This window comes from Gymnogyps californianus, chromosome 3 (assembly GCF_018139145.2).
Source record: "Gymnogyps californianus isolate 813 chromosome 3, ASM1813914v2, whole genome shotgun sequence".
Classification (NCBI taxonomy): Eukaryota; Metazoa; Chordata; class Aves; order Accipitriformes; family Cathartidae; genus Gymnogyps; species Gymnogyps californianus.
Genome location: NC_059473.1, coordinates 60,014,911 through 60,028,814, shown reverse-complemented (window position 1 = coordinate 60,028,814; position 13,904 = coordinate 60,014,911). Strand labels below are relative to the sequence as shown.

The following is a 13,904-nucleotide window of genomic DNA, read 5'->3' as shown; positions in this document are numbered from 1 at the left end:
CCACTGCAATATGTGTGTCAGTAATTCAGTCCTGGGGATTCTTCATTCTTATTTGTTCTGATATGCTACAGGCGTGCTATTACAGTCAAAAAAGGAGCTGTGTACCAAAAGAAGGTTTCAGTGAATCTCTTCAGCAATCATAAAAACATCGCAAAAATACATCACTAGCATCCACCTTCATGACCCACTTAAAAATAGTCTCACGTTCTTGCCAAAAGCACAGCGTTGCCGCATTACCTTTTCCAGATTTTCACCTTAAAACTGAAATACAATGTACTGCTCTGCCCACAGCATATTGCTAATTATACCCCAAATGGAAAGCATTTAGCTTCTGTATTTTCACTCTTCTGCTCTGTTCATTACAGCATTTCACACTTTATAATTGAATGCATACTAATATTAAAGCAGCAATGTATGTCAGAAAAGCAATAAACTTGACTTGTCACCCTAGCTTTATCCCAGAGAAAAATACGTAGAGGTATAAATCACCATTTCTGGGAACAAGACAATACAATACGCTCCTAGAACTGGTCAGTGAAACACACAGGCTCTTCAAGTTTTAAGTCAATCACATCCCTTTGGGCACATTCTGTACAACAAACATAGCTTTAATCAGACACATATATCAGGATACGCTTGCAAAATTAGCATTTTCCATTGTGTAACGTGGTACACAGAAGAGACGAGGTTGTTGCTGGCTTGCTTTTTAACACAAGAATGGGAAAACAAAACATTTACCACTTCTTATGCAAATATTAGGAATAAGCAGTGCTGTTCAACATTTTCTTTCTTTTAAAGAATCTTTCTAAAGAAAAAATCTTGTTGTCCATTCAACTATGTACCTTTAACAACTAACAAATCCTGTATTACAGTTTCATTCGTACCAAAATCAGTAAGATTCTCCTGTAAAAGGAAGCCTGGTGAAGAGTGTTGTATAACACATCATCTTGTAAGGATGAACTTTAATCTACACCGACGCTCAAAAAAATATGCCAGCAGGAAAATCTGATAGCAGCCACAGAGTCATCACAGAAAGCTAGTTGCACTAAAGCCACTTCCCTTCTTCCTTCAGTACGACCCCACCATACCAGTCCTGTAGTGCCATACAGATAAAGGAATTGGCAGTCTCTATTCTGGTCATTCACACATTTTCTGCTATCAGGAAGATTATTTACAGAAACACGACTCTTTATTATGACAATGACAAGCTTGACCCAGCACATTTTAAGCGCCCAAATAAAAAAAAATTTCAAACATAACATTTTCCTTTCATGTGAGAGTCCCTCTCGTGCCAATCACTGTTAGGTGAAAGGATGCGCAAACAGCACAGCTCAATCCACACAGCAATGATGCAATGACCGAGAATGAGAATCTAACGGCCAACTGAGTAAACAAAGCAAAACTAGCCAAAACCAAAGGGCAGCATGCACATCAGTATCTTCTCACTTAGCTGGCACATACTTAAACCTAGTCTCATATTTCCACGTTCTGCAACAAGACTTCACATTCCCATAAACAGCACTTCCTCCATTGTTTCCAAGACACATGTTATGCAAAAGGAGAAAAATAGGTGCCCAGGTTCACAGAAAAGTGAGAGAAGAAAATATGGAGAAATGAAAAGTGATCATTGTATCACACATTTCAAAAATAAAATTCAATTTGCAACTGAAAATTATACGGACAACTAGAGATGGTTCAAAACAAAATGCTGGATTCAAACATCATTCTTCCCTTTGGGAAAAAGTGGCTGTAATTTTTTGAATGAACTTGATACAAATATATACATGAATCTGTCTCATCTATAAATATAAAAGTCTATATAATTTACAATACACCCACGCACCTGCATACAAAGCATGTGGAAGCAATTATTTAAGACTAAATATTTATCCCTTGCTCCCTTTTTTCCTTAAAAAGAGGATTGCTATTAATGTTAACACAAGAACCAAAACCACCCACCTCTAAATCTTTGGTGCAGCTTATGTCAAAAGGGCAACATATATTAGAGTCCAACAAGTAAGCAGCAAAAAAGAAAAAAAAAAAAACCAACCACATTGTATCTTTGGTTTTAATTTTCAGTACATACAACGTCATTCCACCCACTAACCTAAAAGCAAACCTTTGATTTGGACAGATTCTTTTCAAAGAGCACATCCACACGCAGCCTAACTAAAAAGCAGAACCAAACTAAGTCCTCACACCTGTCGAGGACACTCTGTATGCTACTGGGCATCACCTGCCCTGTCCAGGAAGCACTGTGCAGAGAAAGAGACAGGTGCCAGGAAGATGATAAAGCACGGCTGAAATATCAGCTTTTACCAACAGATTTATCCCTTTCAGAAAAAATAAATGGAAAAGTTTTTGTATCATTGTAGTCAGGACAATGCCTCGTGCTCTGAAGTTACAACATTTTACTGCAGGGCATCTTAACATTCTTCTGAGAAGTCCCACTTGCCCCTTTTTCTAACAAAATTAAAAGTTTTTCTAGAGACGACAGCTATCCCCTGCCACACATCATTTCAGTTTTCAGCTTCTGAAAAACTGGCAGACTTCAACCTAGCTCCTCTCCCACTCCCCTGCCTTTCCATTAGGCTTCCAAGCCAGACTTTAATACTGTGTAAAAGCAGCCAACCATCACCTTTAACTCCCTTAACATGCATTTATTGAATCTGCCTGGAAACTGGGAGGCACTGGGGAATGAAGCAGAAAATAGGCCAAACCAAAACCAGACCCATTTCCAGAGAACCTCCCCACCATCAGCCTCATGTGCTTGAATTTACTAGAAAGACTCCAATAGATCCCAATCACATTTGGATTAGTCTTGAGCCTCCTTCATAGCGCCCTGTCAAATTTCAAGCAGAAATACTACAAAAAAAAAAAGATAGCTATCGTTTCCTTTAAAGTGTAACACACGTTTTGCTTACCTCGCTGTTGTGGCCCCTCAAATTGAAGTTGATTCTCTGAGGGGTGTTCCGGTCCCTCCTGCAATGGCTGGAAGTAAAAGTGACGCCTACAACTCCTCTGCCATTGCCTGTTGCCAACCAGCCTTCCTCATAGTACCGCCTCCTGCACACCGGTTTCTCCTTCTCACTTTTGGGGACTCTCCCTTTCCAGGAGAGGCAGAGGATGTTGGAATCGCTGCAAAGAACAGGCCCATGTTCCACTGCTGCATACATGCTTTTTAAATATTTTATTTTTTGATATAAGAAAGTAATATGTCTAGTGCACAAAATTTAAATCAAATTTTTTTTTTTTTTTATTGATAAGACTGACCTGGGATAGATCATTGAAAGGGAGGAGGATGGGGTCAGTGTTTATAAATATCCACCAAATGCATAGTGAAAAATTCCTCTATAAAAGATGATGGCAGTTGGCTAAGAAAAAGTAACACTTAAAAAAAAAAATCAGGTTCATTTTTGTTTTTGAGTCTGTAGAGTGAGGGTGCACTTATCCTTTGGAGAAACAGCTACTTCATAAGAGGCGCTCAAGAAATGGTTAAGTCATCTTTTTGCTCAACTTGATATAATCTTTATACAGCCTGAGATTCCAGTTTAGCGTAATGCAATTCCAGAGACAAAGAGTTGCAAATGTGTAGGTTTCAAGTAACTTAAGGCTTTTAAGATTTCCTCCAGTCAGATTTTCTTCAAAAGTTCAGTTGCAGAAATTTAAACACACGCACATACATATATATGTATATATATGACATTCATCTTTTCCAAGCTGCCCTCTGACATATCTTTTCCATCTGATGTATTTCTGCTGCTAAAGCTGAAAGAGATTGCATAAAGGGAAAAAAAGGCACACAAACCGTGCGAAACAACAGACCCGAACTTGTGCAGGCACTGGTGTGCCAGGCCAGTTGGGAAATCCCTCTTGGTACTGAACCGCTCGTTGGACTCAAAAGTTTTTGCAATCCAAAGCCAATCCAATTTTCATTGCAGCACTTTTTTTCCACCAGAGACCCAACACAGCCTGCACTGTTTATCACGCTATCTTGCCTGCTTTCCCACTTTTTGCTGCCACACACGAATGAAAAAGAAACCCCCTCTTCATTTATAGCAGAATCAAAAATGCTCCAAAGCTTTTAGCTTTCAAAGCAGATAAGTTTGCCTCAGGTGAACCATGAAGTTCTCTCTCCTCTGAAACAGGCTAAAATGTCAAGCTGTTTTTCCTTTACTTTTCCCTTTTTTCTGCTACAAGGAATCACAGACTTTTATCCTACCGTAAAAAACAAATGCCAGAATTAAAGCATATCAAGTAAGCACTCTTTCAAAATCTTCTAAAATTCAAGGAAGGAAGAAATATAATCATCTAAAAAAGAAAGAGAAGCAGCATTAAAAATCTGACTTCCTGGGTTTGCTATTTCTCTAGGTATTTTCCTTGCTTGTTTGATCGGATCTTTCCTTCTTGAGGCTTGTCTACAGCACAGATTCATAGTTCCAGACACAACATTTGCAGCTGTACAAGAAGGAAACATATGAAGTATTCCAATCGTTTTATTTGAATAACATTTATGAGCTCAATTAATTAGTATTTATACCACACTAAGTGAAAAGAGGAAAAAGGAGAGGGAGAAAGAATATGCAAGTTTGATGACCTGGTTAACTCAAGAAGGACGACGAGGTTTGCTCAGTTCAATGCCCAGACTTGTCCCATAGTTCCTCAACTTATTTACTTTCAGTCATCATTACTCAAACATGGTCACGATTTATTAGTCCATTCACAATCTATTGAGCCCAAAGCAAAACGTGCCAAAGACCGTACATTATTCCTCTGCAATAACAAAATCAGTTTCCTCTACCCTCTGTATTCTTCTGTTTCCCTCGCAGCTATTGATTTAGATTGTGGAGGTATTTATTAGGCTTTTTCTGTGCAGAGGGTGTTTTTTCTTCCTCTTCTTGCAAACTTTTTTCACCCGTGAAGACCATGTGGAAAGTTGAACATTACTGACAGGTGTCTTTCCATGGGTTACTGATTCCTGTACTGTAAAGGTGCTCCATCTGGTTCTCAAATTAATTTTCATCAATTGCAAAGCTCTCAGGAATATGCAAGAGTAAGTCTATGTGATGACAAAAACATGTGCGTTTTCATGTACATGCAGTGCACACACCAGCTCACTCAATCTGGTACTCAGAGCTGCATCTGCCTTTTCAGTTTAGCTGTGGTAATCTTCTAAGACGCACGTCATTCAAAGCTTGAAATCCCTGGATTCTTCCAACTCTGCAAGACAAAGCACACGCACATACAAAAAAAAGAAAATAAAAAGTGAATAAAATAAGCCACTAAACAACTTAAAGATACAAGGACTATTGTTACAGTAATCAAAGCATTATGATTAAGGATTTTATATTAGACTCCTATAAAATATCTATATTATATATAGATACACGCAATATTCAGACACACACATGTATGTATTTGATACACACACAAATACGAACTACAAAATTTTCTTTTTCACTTCCAAAGTTCCCAAAACTTTTCACAATTGACAGGTACAACTGATGAAATGTATCCAGGAAGGATACATTCGGGGGGAAAAAAAGGAACTTTCTTTTGGCCACAGTCACTGTGGCAAACTCTTAAACAAAGATTCCACAACTTTGGAGTGAGGGTAGGGAAGGGAGGTTTCAGTGACGGAGCAGACACAGAGTTAGACCTCGAGGCACACAAACAGAATCACAGAACGGCTGAAATTGGAAGGGACCTCTGGACCACACTGCTCAAGCAGGGTCACCTAGAGCCAGTTGCCCAGGACTGTATCCAGGCAGCTTTTCAACATCTCCAAGGATGGAGACTCCACAGCCTGTGTGGGCAACCTGTGCCAGTGCTCGGTCACCCTCACAGTAAAGAAGTGTTTCCTGATGTTCAGAGGGAACCTCCTGTCTTTCAGTTTGTGCCCACTGCCTCTGGTCCTATCACTGGGCACCACTGTAAACAGCCTGGCTCCCTCATCTTCATTCCCTCCCATCAAGTGTTTATCATAGAATCATGGAATCATAGAATGGTTTGGGTTGGAAGCGACCTTAAAGATCATCTAGTTCCAACCCCCCTCCCATGGGCATGGACACCTTCCGCTAGATCAGGTTGCTCAAAGCCCCATCCAACCTGGCCTTGAACACTTCCAGGGATGGGGCATCCACAACCTCTCTGGGCAACCTGTTCCAGTGCCTCACCACCCTCACAGTGAAGATGATCTTTTATACACATTGAAAAGATCTCCCTGAACCTTTTCTTCTCCAGGCTGAACAGTCCCAGCTCTCTCAGACTTTCCTCATACGAAAGATGCTCCAAACCATGGAAGTACAGTGCTAAAATTATCAGTCTCAAAGGAGACTGAGAAGATTCCTCCAGGGCTTAAATTACTGCTTTAAAGAGATCTAAGGTACTCCAAAATTAAAACTTAGAAGTTTGAATCTATACAGATGAATTTTAAAGACTACTCAAATCCTGCATAAGTCTCCATTTGAAAAAGGAGAAAATTCCCCAAAGTCAGTTATATACAGAAGAGTGTGAATAGAATAGAAGAGACCAAGCAAAAGGCTGTCCAGGATATTCCAGAAGTTGTATCTGAAGTGCACACATACGCACAGTTATTACCTCTATACAGTTACTGCCAAAGGGAGCTCATTTAAATTAAGAATTGCATTCATGACATTCATCAGAGCTGTAAAAATGGTCTTGTCTATATTACATACGGCACTGTATTAACCTCACATTTCAAGTCATTCACCACTTTTTTCAGTCTAGCATACATGTACCAATAAGATTTTTTTTAAAAGAGAAAAAGATAAGAAAACAAATTTATAGATATAAAGGCAAAGTCATAAAGCAGTTTACAACACTATTCGGCTAGCACACTTATCAGGAACAATGTCCATGAGGTTTGGTGAGTCACTACCAGAACTTTTCAGCATTACAACTAGATTTAAAAATAGATTTTACAAAGATTTGTAATTTGTAATTACAAATTACAAAGATTTAAAAATAATGGCTGCTACCAATTTTTTTCATCACAGCACAATGAGGATATAAGAAATACCACCTAGACTTTCCAGATTTATGGTGCTTCTCAATTACAGTCTGAAGAAAATTCATACAAAGGAAAATTCAGAAAAAAATTCAGAACACAGTGGTTTGAAGAAGAATTTCTGCACTTATCCCATAAGCAAACCTGATCCTGTCAAGGATCAGTGCTATTATTTCCATACCCACTGGGGACTTCATAACAAACATCTGCATTCAAAAGTTGACATTTTATATTAGCGGCATGTGTATTATGATGCAAGTCTTTACTAATTCTACAAAGAAACAAAAAAATCCCTGGTTTACTGAGAAAACAGAAAGTCTCTGAAACATCAGTTAGAGCAGCATGAGGTAAGCATTAAACAGAATTGTTTGAACCATGCAAGTACCATGACTTTACAAGTGGATTTTAAAATACAGACAACTATAGATGCAGTGGCTTTGCACAAAATCGGTATGCAATTTCTGTCCTTATTCACTGCGTATAAAATTAACAAATTTGAGAAAAGGACTCTTCTGCTTCTTGGCCAATAACCTTCTCTCACCTGAGTCCCATTTACCATCACTTTCAAGACTAGACAAACCAAAGGCTTCTCCTCTTAAAAATATCCTAAATGCATTAGGAATACCAGACAGGGAGATATGAAAATCTAAAATAGCTACAAAAGGAATTAAGTCAGTCATTATTCAAACAACTATCGATACATACACCCTACAAGACTATTTTACCTGTAAATCACTGAGGGTTAACACTTCCTTTATGTTGTACTTATATTCAGTAGACAAGATAAAAAATACTTTTAAGACTAGTGTCAAACACTCAAAAGACAGGCTGAATTAAGATTACATATATCATATATTAAGATTTAATTCTTTCCATTCCCCTCTCCTTCATTTCCACCCACTTGGTATTTCCTAAGAAATACCTAATTAAAAGATTCAGATGCTAGTCTTCCCTCAAGAAAATCAGTAACTAATTTAGACACCTCCCTTTCTTCTGCCATTACAGCAGTCCCGCAGTTCTGGTCCTTTTCACATGTTTAAACCAAGCTTTTTGCCTTCTTTTTCCCCACCATGAAACACCAGGGTAATGGCTACTACCTCTATTGTAAAGCATGTGTAAGATCCAAGGATAAAAAGCATTACAGAAGAACTAGGTGTTACTTGCACTATCTTACCACTAGTCCAAATTCAGTTTGGGCTCCCCATATAAAGAGAACTTGGCCTTCCAGATGAAACTCATCCAAACTAAATTTTTAACTGCAGATTTTTTTTATAATCAAACTTTATGCATCTTTTCTTTCAGAGCAGGGCAAGGGCTAATCATAGAAGCACACTGGATTCTGAAAAAATATTTATTTTTGCTGCTAAGTTATTTCTAACACTACTAGGACACTAAATATCAACAAATTGCAGTTACCTACTTTTACTTTCACTTAAAGGGTAGCTGAAAATATCTTTGCTCTGGATTTTCCCTTTAACAAAGAGAGATGCTACTTGAAATCATCCTCTTTTGAGGATGTTTTGAGTCTAAGCCCAGTGATGTAAAATGTTTCTTAAGTATAGACGCCTAATGAGACAAAAACATATTAGATCTGTGACACAGGAAAGGATCCACAAGTATTTTATTTGATTCTGCTTTGAAAGCACAGCTCTTTTCGAATGCAAAACCAGCAACAAGTTATGTTTCCACATTATAGAAATAAATTTAGGTATTAATTTTAAAAAATGAGCTTATTAACAGTGGCTCTCATATTTTAGTGTCAATATTTAACTCATCATTTTTATCTCCTAACTGTTTCCATTAACTTACATAAAGCGTAAGTGTTAAGCCACAGTTGGACAACCAGAAAAATATTTGCTTGTTCTCATGCATCTTTCATTGAGGTGTCTCTCTTGTTGACAGAAAGAAGTCATGCACAGCCAAGTGTACCAATACTGCAGCAAGCTCTTCAGCATTTTATGTTTATTCAAAACCCCACTCTTCAAGGCTCCAGAGCAGAGTATCTGAAGGTGAGGATAAAAGGAGACTGGGAGGGGAAGGAAAGCAGAGAAGGAAAATTCAGGTGAGTACACACTATTTCTAAATTATTATCTTCAAAAAACCAAACCAAAACAAAAAAGGACTCACAGCCTGCATTTTGAAGATTCTGACTGCCTAAACATCTTACGGAAAGAAATGTAAGCTACATAGTCTTTGAAAAGTCAGGCTACCAGATTTCAGGATTTTTCAGCCTAACCAGATTTCCTTCCTGTCAAACTTGCACGAGGTCAAAGGAAACTGCAGCTTTCCCTCCCTTTACAGTCTAAGAAGGAAAAAAATATACACCAGTATCCATGAAGACAGTAAGATACTTTAAAAAAATGCGAGACCACAAACTTGCATTTTGCTCTGAAGGATCAAACCACAACTGGTTCTGCACAAGCTGATGGCAGATGATCCCACCAGCTATCAAATGGTGACTGTGGGAGTAACCTTCAAGGTTACTGCTGAACACTATACTACAAAATCAGCACATTCTGTAACAGTCATTACATCACAAGCTAAGTACTATAGAGCTAGAAGCTGGCAAGATGATACATTTTGTTGTGTATTTAGTCCAACTTCTAAAGTAACATAAATAATTAAATAATCCTATATAAAAGGAAAGAAATGATTTAACAAAATTAACTACTCAATTCCTAAAAGGCTGAAGTACATAAAAGAAAAGAAAACTGGTTTGGAGGTAAAAGGATTCTTTTTCCATTAAAAAAGGGCTAATTCCATAGGGAGAAAATGTAATTTTGACCTGAATAAGTACTGGTTTTCCTTTTTCACTCGTCTCTTCTAATTATCTTTGCTTTATTCACCTTCCATTGTGGTATAAGTCACTGAGGTTAACACCTTTCTTTCATATTACACAACAATACAAAATTAATTTGGAGGACATGATTATAAACAAATACCAATAAGCTAACCAGTGGTTGTAAAAATGTTCTTCACCGCTAGAAAAATGAAGGAAGAGCGGAGAGGAAAGAAAGGTTAGAAGATGCTTGGTTTTTGTTCTGTTTGTTCTTAAATGGTTTTCTCTCCACAATGTTTGTCTTTGGGTAATTCTAGAAGCTCTTCCCCTACTGGTGCACAGCTGAGTGGCCTGGGCAAGACAGTCGGTCATGCTAATCAGAGATGTAAAGAGATCTGTAACCCCAGCATAGCTGCACAGAAACAGATATGTAGCAAAGGTGTAACGCCGGGCACTGTGATAATAGCTGCCAGCCAAGTAAAACAGACACTGTAATGTTAGTTACATGCACCTATATACCATTAAGCAAATAAAACTGACAGAAAATGTATTTGTTGGCATACTGAGAGAAGTGAAGCTTGTATTAGTGGCTGTTCAGCAGACATTCATTGTGAATATTGACAACATTTATTTCAATGCAATACTCCGACAAACTTACAACCATCTCCTCCACCAAATTACACTCTCAGAGAAGTGAAAATAAAAAATAGTAGTAGCTGATCGGCATTTCTGATGTGCTGAATGACCCTCCTGGGTTCTTGTAATGGGGAGAAGGCAATATATGTATGTTGTATACATTTTTTAAAGTGCAAGATCTTTTTTCATGTATAGCTGTCTTACATGAAAAATAAGGGAAATATCTGTATTATTTCTAGAACTATTATATATACTCCACTTTCAATGCTTGATGCTACACCATCAGATTAAATGGGAGTTAAATTAAAGAATACAGAAGAATACAGTTAGGAAGAACAAGCAAGAAACAAATTTTAAAATGCCTTCAGGAAAAATATTTTCAAGAAAAACACCAAGGGCCCTGAAGCAAACTGTTAGAAGCTATGAATTGTGAGCTGCCAAATTTATACACATTCTCCAAAAGGTGGAGGCCTGAAGACATGAAATACAGTGAATTGTTAAAAAACCCTGCCTATGGAGGAAGCGAGGTAAACAGTTATGCTGTTCACAAGGAAAAGAAGTTAGAAAAGAGAAAAGCACTGCAGAACAGACTCAGCCCCAAAACTAAGGCTATTTGAGCTAAACAGAACCTACCAAAACATGCAAGAAAGAGAATACCTAACTTAGGTGTGGTTTTTTGTTTGGTTTTGGCTTGGTTTTTTTTAAACACTTTCTTTAGCAACTATATACTTTAGGTGAATAAATATTATATCCACTTGTGAAAGAACTGCTGCAAGTCCCTTCAATCAGTTACTGGTCAAGCACACTCATGGGAAATTTCTGAGTCAAATAATGCTAGATCTGTTAAGCTTATATGGCAGGGAAACAAACCAGAAAAATAATTGAAGACTAGACTTCACAATACAAAGCATTCAGCTGCAAGACAAAAGGAAGATACTTCTGCTCCTGCAGCTCTGATCACTTCTTTCTCAACCCCTAGCACAGCACACTGTGCCCCTCACTTAAGCCAGGATGATCATTCAAGGTGCTACACTCTGAACTACATTAGAGAAATGATCCAATTAAAAATTCCACAAATGAAGATTCACAACAACTTAACCAATATAAATCTGGTTTGCTAGATTCAGCTGCACTCTCAGCTTCCCTTGTGACAAGCCATACCACTCCAGCGTCTCCTAACACAAGCGTCAGCACTCTTCCAATTGTGCAGTTCAGGAAGCTGATCTTGCCAAAAACTTACCCTTCAAAAACAGCAATCAATTTTAAGGGAGCTTCCCTTAGTGAACTCACCATGCATGTGCAGCAGCACTATTGCCAATATAAGAAAGGGGATGGGAGGTATGACACCACAGCAGCCTAGATTTCAATCAGTTTGAACTGTGCTCAAAAGCTTTTTCTTTTTTGTTTTAAGTTGAATCAATCTCCGACACAGTCCCAGCATGGTCCCACATTCAGCTGCACTGGCAAAATGGAGAAGGTGGAGCTGTACAGCACAAATGAGGAACAGAAGGGAGGAATACTTGCAACTAGTATCGCCACTTGAAGGTTTCTGATGACAAATTTGGGGCACAGAGTATTTCTGAACTCAAGGGTTTGCCCTCAGAAGGGAGGGGAGCAAAGCTTGTCTCTTGAGGATGAATTTAAGATGGCTACAACAATGGCCTGGAGCCAAGGCTACCCATCAGCCATGAAAATATGCCTCATTTTCAAATAAATTGAAGTGGGCTGAAATACTTCAGACAGATGTTGAAAGACCTGTCTCAGAAAAGAAAAATGTACAAATAACACATATTAGCTTTTTAAACAAATTGGAGATTTACACCACTGAAACACGCGTTCAAAATCTTTAAAGATTAAAAGAAATGTGAAGTGCGACCAAGAAATTCCCGTCACTTACAAGTGTGAATCTTCTCTCTCAAGAAAGGGCTGCAATCCTCACAGCACAGAGAACACTTACACAATGTATACTTCAGGGGACATTTACTTAAAAAGTGGTAACAACTGTGTGTCGTTAATGACATTCAAAGATCTTCAAGGGAGGGAGCCCCAGCTCTTACCATCTCTTTTCCATTGAACTGACTGCGTTGACCTTGCCTGTAATTACAGAGCAATTTGTTTCCCATAGGAACGTTCTGCAGCCTACAAACATCCCTCCAGCCAGCAGCAGTTCCAGCTAGTTCCTAATTATCTCCAGTATCTGCCCACAGGCTCTTTGAATACTTTCTTATGAACATACATTGAAGTTCTGATATCCTCCCTCAAAATCCCAATACACCTTTGTATGTGACACATGCACTGCAACACTGGAAACAAAAAGTAAAATAAAAAAAGGAGGGGGAGATGAAGGGAGAAAACAACAGAAGCCACCAGTTTTTAAAATTCAGAAGAGCCTCATAAACAAGAATTGTTTCTGTTGGACAGTAAGACATATTTCAGTCAGGAATCGGATAATCTCTGCAGAGCAGTTTGAGTGCGGCGTGTTGCAGCAGAGAAGGACGCTGCGACAGCCTGCAGGGAGGGAGCTCCTGGTGATGCCTGCAAGCTGCATCACAGGTGTGAAGTGGATTGGGGGTATGAGCATCCTACCACACAGCCCTTTGCTCACCACAGGCTGCTCGGCTAGAGCTGTGAAGCAAGGCGCTTCTCACACAGGAGACCTTCAATGGGTTGGAGATACTTTTTTTATTTATTTTTTTTTAATACAAAAAGACAAGAGTTGCAGTTTTCAAAGAACTCGGGTTTCTCAGTCTTTGGTTTTGGGATCAAGAACTTAACTCTAGTCCTGACTGTCCCTCAAATGTGCCGTAACTGAAGATTTCAGTCTCCGTTGGAGGACTTGCACCCACCTCACAACCACTGCTTAGAGGTCTAGATGCAGAGGAGGGCTACTCCTACCCTCACAATAAAGAGATGCAAAGCTAAGGAACAGCTTCATCTCCTCCCCATACCTGTCCCCTTTTGCTTCAAGTTCCATGTTTTTTCCTCAAGGTTCTGGAAGGTTGTGCCAACGTCTCTGGGTTAAAAGAGGCATATAATATCATGAAGACAGACAGACTCAAAGAGTGGCTGCTTTAGAGGCAACTTTGACAAGCAAGAGTTACTGAAGAGGCCTTTGTAAAAGCCGGGAGCTTTAAATGAATGCCTGCAGCAAAGCAAAGACTTCTGTACAGAAGTGAGTTGTTTCACTAGCAAGACTCAGAGGGCATGAGATTAGCTGCATACATATGTGCCCAGTTAGATGAATGATGTTTTCGAGCTGCTCTGTCTGCATTAATATGCCAAGTGTTGACTGGTCACCTGCACAGACAGAAGCAAGGAGGCCAGCAAGAAGCAGGTGTCCTCTATGCACAGTCATGTTCTGGTGGGTAAGCTGAAGGCAGGAAGGCACCTAGATAAATTAGCACAGCAGACTTGTCTCGAAGTAGTTTTACTTTGTAGAGGTCTTCACAATTATGATTC

At 38.9% G+C, this 13,904-nt stretch overlaps 1 protein-coding gene across 3 annotated transcripts in view; it reads right to left on the bottom strand.

The window, feature by feature from the left end:
* The window catches only part of TULP4 (TUB like protein 4), a 124,621-nt gene extending 121,445 nt beyond the window's left edge, over positions 1–3,176 (bottom strand). For all 3 annotated transcript variants that reach the window (XM_050894467.1, XM_050894469.1, XM_050894468.1), the window contains exon 1: positions 2,925–3,176. In XM_050894467.1, coding sequence (XP_050750424.1) covers positions 2,925–3,176 — 252 coding nt within the window. The remainder of the gene's footprint in view (positions 1–2,924) is intronic.
* Between the last annotated feature and the right edge of the window lie 10,728 nt (positions 3,177–13,904).